Genomic DNA, 6,152 nt, shown 5'->3' on the forward strand with positions numbered 1-6,152 from the left:
GTTCAATAATTAGTATGGCCCTCGAAGGATGTTGTAAAACAAAAATGGCCCTTGACCTCATATGTTATAGTGTAGGGTTGTTTCAGTAACCTGACTGGACTATCCAGTGTGTTACTACCCACAACACTTGAACAGATACTAAAAGTGTAACAACTGCAACGCCTCTTGATCAATTTGATTTAGACATTAACCAAAATATGAGACTCATTACAGGTTAATATGTTTGTATTTGATGTGCAGGAGTTTACAGACAAAAACATCCAATGAACATGTGGAACAAGTCTTAAATACATAGCATCATTTTATTCCTTAAAATATAGCATTCTATATACACTGTGAAGGACACACACACAAAATAAAAAATTAAATCACACCCCGAAAAATGAGGTGATCCTAGAATTTACCACTCCACAACTAAGAGTGAAGTCCATATGCTTTAATCTACACACTTAAAATAATGAGCACATTCTCTGTTTCTCACACACACATACACACACACACACACACACACACACACACACACACACACACACGCGCACACACACACACACACACACACACACACACACACACACACACAATCAGTACATGTGTAGGAAACAATGTATCACAAAGGGCAGGCAATAGAGAACACATAGCCCCTACGGTCACTAATGAATATGTTTAATGTCATCTATTATTAAAATGCATGTCCATAATTACCATCACTACTCATAAATGTTTTCTGTTACTTAAAAAACTTCTGTCTGTATGACAAAGCGTCACATCCCCCTCTATAGAGAGGATACAAACTTATAATTAAATAAAAGAAGTTTCAGTAAAAGCTCTGGGCCAACAGTCACACAGCAGCAGACTGCAGCGTGCTGTCCTCAGAAGCAACACACCTCAAGTGTGGACAAACTGATGTCATTGCAGCAGGAAGCTTAAAGTGCAAGCGAGTGTATTGCTGAGTTGGGGAGGGGGGTGGCAAGTGCACACCCAGCTGACAGGGAGATGGTGGGTTTAGGGAAAGGGAGGTGCAATGTCTTTGCCCAGTGTGCCAGGCCAGGGCACGGAGATTTAACATCAGCGCCTGAAGGTGTGGATGTCATTGTGGAGGCTGACTGATGGGGTATAGTGAGCGCTGTGTATACCACAGCTTGTACTGCAGCTGCAGCGCTGGATCCACATGACGTTTCTGTAGAAGCCCTCTCCATCGGAGCAGTGGAAGCGGAGCCGCACAGTGCGGGAGACAGTGGGTGTGCAGCAGCGGTCATCGCTGCAAGTACCACAGGTGCGAGGACGATACCGCTGCGTCGTCGAGCATCCGGCAAACGTGATTCTAACTGGGTTCTGGGGACGGACAGTTCGCTGACACTTCTTCCCCTTCTGGATGACAGAAACAGAGCCACCATTAAAATGACATTATGAAACTCCTGTTGAAATTTCTAGAAGGAGCAATGCAGTGTTTATTGATTTAATTATTAATTTCCCACACTCTGTGAAAATCACACGTCGTCCTCACCAAAAAAATATTTGTATAGACGCTTTTAGTTCTGACGTCATGATTATGTCACAGTGTTAGCTGGAAGCTAAACAAAGGAAAGAGAGGAGGCAAATACGAATCACCTCAGAGTAGTGGGCTAAAGTTACATCTTGCTGTGTTGTTGGGCTGTTGGTTGTTGGTACTCATAATTGAATGAGTATGGCTCTAAATTCAAATGTTATTGCATACTGTTGTTAACAAAGAAGGCCTATGGTATACGCACAAGGATTCGACTGAGACGTTCATCTAACAATGCTTGTGTTTAGCAAACACTTCGTATCAGATAAGATTAAATACAGTATAGTCTGTTGTAGGTATGAATATGTGTCAAAGCTTTTGTCATGTCCACCTAATCAGAAATTGGGGAATTAGGAGGAATAATGTTGGGTATCGGTGATTTCTGTCATCACTGTCTTATGACAACCTTAGTTGTTGTTGTTAGGTGGCAACCTCTAGTGGCCGTAGTAAGGAGAAAGTCAGGTGTAGTATTGTTAAGAGTGACAAAGTCTGTATTGGGAAGAGGACGGGGTGGATGGATGGGTCAACAAACATTGAAGTTAATTTCCTAAGAGGTGTGTTTTTTATTCATACCTTGCTAGCTACAGGTAGCTGCAGCTCACATTGTCTGATCTGGCACAGTCTAGTTTCTCTGACCAGCTGACAGTCTGGGTTGTTATTGGTCACTCGACTCGAAATGCCCATCCCACAAGTGGTGGAACACTCGGTCCACTCTGTAGTTTGTGGGAAACAGCTGGATTTGAGTAGCACCTCAGACATGGGGTAGGACACCATCTCTGTGGGAAAGCCAACAAACAAAGGCAATGAGTTACAATCAAACAATGAATCCCAGCAAACACTCAGGGAAAAATGGTCATCCATATACTCATGATTTTTGGATTAAATGATGCTTATGTGATGCTATTTTTTGCCCTAGTGATGTCAGTTAGTTGGTTGTTTTGTTTTCCACATTTGGGTTCTACCCATGATATCTCAACAACTATGGGACACATTTTCATCAAATTAGCTGGGGACATTTATGGTCCCCATAGGATGAATCACAAAGATTTTAGCGACCCCATGACCTTTACTGTCGTGTGTACTGTCAAAATCTTCACTTCTAAAAAAGTCATATGAAAGTCTAATGCCATTACATTTACTCAGCACATTCATGCACCCCTGAGGTTGAACCCTTTGCAAGTTGTACGAGCCTCAGGATAACATTTGTTAACAAGATGACAGATATATCTAATTGACAGGAGAATTCAAAGTGAGATGAATTACATTTGAATGACCCCAGGATATTTTCACTATAAGGGTCACCAGGAGGGTTTAAGACTGTTAATCTTCTTTAAAATAAGAAACATCTCTGAACTGGAATCTGAAATGCATACATTTCTAATGAAATGAGAGTAATGGCCTGGTATATAACAGAATTACACCCAAATGCAAAGGTTAGTGAAGGCTTAATATCTCTGAAACCAGTTCAAGATGGATTCAAACAGTTTTTTCATGATTTGTTTAACCATATCATATTGTGGAAAATGTTGTGTTCAGTGATCCTGACTTTTGGGACATCTCCTTCACATCAACATGAAAACTCTCCCTCAGATCATATTCAGGGCTGGTGGGGGGCATGAGGAAAAGCATCGATGTGATGTTTACCTACGAACGTGGCCCTTCCGGTGGCAGCTGGGTAGCGAGGCTGGGGCTGGGCCTGCAGCAGGGCACTGATGTGGTTGGGAAGGCGCTGGCTGTCCGGCAGGGAGGTGTGTGTCAGCTCATCTGGCTCCTCGTTGATGTGATTGTTGTCATCACACACCCATTCCTCGCAGCACCCGTCCTCAGGCCTGGTCAGCCGGGGCCGCAAGCAGCGCCAGTCGGGCAGTGGCACTTGGCGAGGACAGAGTGGCATGCAGCCCACCACCCTGTCCATACAGGTGCACTGGTGCTGGCAGCTGGGTTGGAAGTCCTCGCCATGCTGGTACACCCGCCCGCCGAACTCGCATGGCAAACCCTGGGCCTCTGCTGTGAAAAATTTAAAGAGGAACGCCAGTGAGTTTGTATTGCAGTTTTATATTAACAAGTGGGAATTACAAATGGTTCATGAGTTTGGCCATGGTACGTGAATCCATTTAGAAGTTATGGGCCTTTTTGTTATTGGCCACTCTCACTACCACACCTTTTTGACAATCAGCATCAAACAATGGTTTCAAACCTTTGGCCCTGTGGACATTTAAAATAAATGAATGTCCACTTCTGACTGATGTGAGCTGTTTTTCATTTCAGGGATTTTGAGAGCATTGAAGAAATGTAGCATTGTTTCACATGAAAAATCAAGAGAAATGTCAGGAAAATAATATTTGCTGTTTTTCTAACTTCTTGTTCTAACACACAGTTGACAGTGTGTCTTGACTCACCTCGACATAGTCCCCTCTCAGGGTCTCCTCCTGCCCCCAGATGGCAATGTAGCCCCTTGATGTGATCGCAAGGTTCGGTAGCGCTGCAGTCCTCATTGAACTGCCGAGCACAAACTTTACAGCAGCCACAGTGGTCGGTCACCCAGCTGACGCCCGCCGGGCACAGCTGGGACGAGGGGCTGCAAGAGCACTCAGCTGGGCACTCACTGTCTGCCTGAGGAACAGGGTCACATGTCAGGATGTGTGACAATGGGTGGGTGTGATTTTAAAAATTAAAAGTTCATTCAATATTTAGGGAAGAGGATTAGGGCCACATGTGAACACATTTAGTTGAGTTCTGAGATTCAAAATTATGAGAATAAAGTCACAATTTATTTTAAAAATCTATTTGGAAATTGTATTCTCAAAGAACTCAAATACATTTTTCACATGTGCCCCTAATCCTCTTCTATACATATTAAATATAATGTCTAAACAATGTCACATTTCACAGAAATTAATACATAGAAGGTTCAAAAGCAAGTGGCCACAAGTCCCATCAACAAGTCCCAGCAACTCACCATCACCGCAGCGCTGCTGAGCACAAACAGGCTGGAAATGATCTGCAGCAAAGGAACAGAGCTAAGCATCCTGATTACAGCAGATGAACAAAAAGAGAAAGAACCTTCCAAAGGAATAAAGAGTAGTAGAAGTAAGAAGTTGTTTAGATCGACAATCCAAAGTTCAGAGAGAAGGACGTTTTGTTTGTCAGCTCCAGGATAGAAATGTATCCACAGTTGTGTCTGTGCACCGAGAGGTAGACCCGTCTGCTTGCTCTCCTACAGTTTCTTGTTGTTAGCACAGGGCAGCACAGCTCAGCTCTACTCATGGAGAGGTTTCCCTAAGCAGGGCTTGTACTTATAGACACATATGCCCCCACCCCTGTTGTGATGTCATGGACTCTCCTCTAAGACGGTGGAGTGTCCAGAGGGAGGTGCTGGCGGGTCTATTGGTATGAAACACTGACGAGACGTGTTCAACTCACTGTTATTGTGAACAGGTAACCAAATAGTGTACCTTAGGCTTTAAGGCAACACATACCCAGGGAAATTTGACAGATGTCTGTAAGAAAAAAGAAAACAATGGTAGGACAGGTGTAATGGAAAACCTGAGTGGGGAATCCCAGAGTGTTTTACAGGGGAAGTGGTGATGTGGAGAAAATCCCTGTAAACAACTCTTCCACCAGCTCAGGCCAACTAGCTGAGCTGTGTCCTCTCCTCTGTAGTGTGCTGCTGTGGGACACTGTGCTCAGGACATCCTGTGTTCCCTCCATCTCTTTCCGAACGGGCTGCATTCCAGGAAATACAGGCCTATCCTCAGGTTCCCATGATTGGTAGGAAAAACTCTGCATTCCCATTGTCATCCTAGGGCAGGGGTCGGGAACCTTTTTGGCTGGGAGAGCCATAAAAGCCAAATATTTTTTTTATGTATTTCCTTGAGAGCCATATAAATTTGAATGCAACTTTAGGCGTGCATTTTTTAAGAATAACACGTCTCCGAGTACTAATAGAGGTATCAGTGTTGCATTCAACAGGTGCTCTTTTATTAAATAAAAATACATTTGAGGAATAATCTAAATATGTAAATGAAATGAAAGTTTTTGGAAAGCAAAGGGAAAGACACGATGACGACGATGTGAGCTGGACTGTTTGTGCGACATAACGAAGCATCTCACTGTTAAACCTCCAGCTTCAGGGCCGTGTGATCACGGACATGTATGATGCAGTGACAGCGTTCCAAGCCGAGCTGCCGGTGGGAGACTCGGATGCAGAAGGAAACTTTGGTCACTACGTGTTTCCAAACACTGACAAATATCTCCACCTCTGTGTTCCCGACAGCATTATGCTGATGCACTGAGAGCATTTGCCGACTTTGCAGCTCAGATATTTTAATTGAACTGCTCAGCAATCCGTCTGCAGTTGACTTAAATATGTTCCATATCTTTTTGCACTTTATGTGTACCCTGTTCAATAAATGTGGACCGTGTTTGGCCCTCGACGTAGTCCCAGTTTTTAATGTTGGCCCTCTGTGAATGAGTTTGACCCCCCCCCCGGTCTACTGCTTGCTTTGCGCAGTCTCGCGACGGGCGGGGCTACGCACCCTACACACACACACACACACGCACACACACACACACACACACACACACACACACACACACACAGCGGAGG

General features: G+C 44.1%; 1 protein-coding gene across 1 annotated transcript; it reads right to left on the reverse strand.

Moving 5' to 3' along the window:
• Positions 1-283: 283 nt before the first annotated feature.
• ccn1l2 (cellular communication network factor 1, like 2) lies at positions 284-4,796 on the reverse strand. The gene is made up of 5 exons (XM_029439851.1): positions 4,503-4,796; positions 3,943-4,156; positions 3,188-3,550; positions 2,117-2,319; positions 284-1,368 (listed from the first exon to the last, which is right to left on the reverse strand). Exons 1-5 carry the CDS (start codon positions 4,569-4,571, stop codon positions 1,066-1,068), a joined length of 1,152 nt encoding a protein of 383 aa, XP_029295711.1. The 5' UTR covers positions 4,572-4,796; the 3' UTR covers positions 284-1,065.
• Positions 4,797-6,152: the final 1,356 nt, after the last annotated feature.

Source organism: Cottoperca gobio, chromosome 9, assembly GCF_900634415.1.
Source record: "Cottoperca gobio chromosome 9, fCotGob3.1, whole genome shotgun sequence".
NCBI classification, from domain to species: Eukaryota; Metazoa; Chordata; class Actinopteri; order Perciformes; family Bovichtidae; genus Cottoperca; species Cottoperca gobio.

Bases quoted from the DNA above. Each gene is read 5' to 3' on its own strand.
- ccn1l2 (XM_029439851.1), bottom strand. From the start codon at position 4,571: ATGCTTAGCTCTGTTCCTTTGCTGCAGATCATTTCCAGCCTGTTTGTG. The intron at 3,551-3,942 runs GTGAGTCAAGAC...AATTTTTCACAG, and splicing joins TGAGAGGGGACTATGTCGAG to CAGAGGCCCAGGGTTTGCCA. The intron at 1,369-2,116 runs GTATGAATAAAA...TCTGTCATCCAG, and splicing joins AGCTACCTGTAGCTAGCAAG to AAGGGGAAGAAGTGTCAGCG.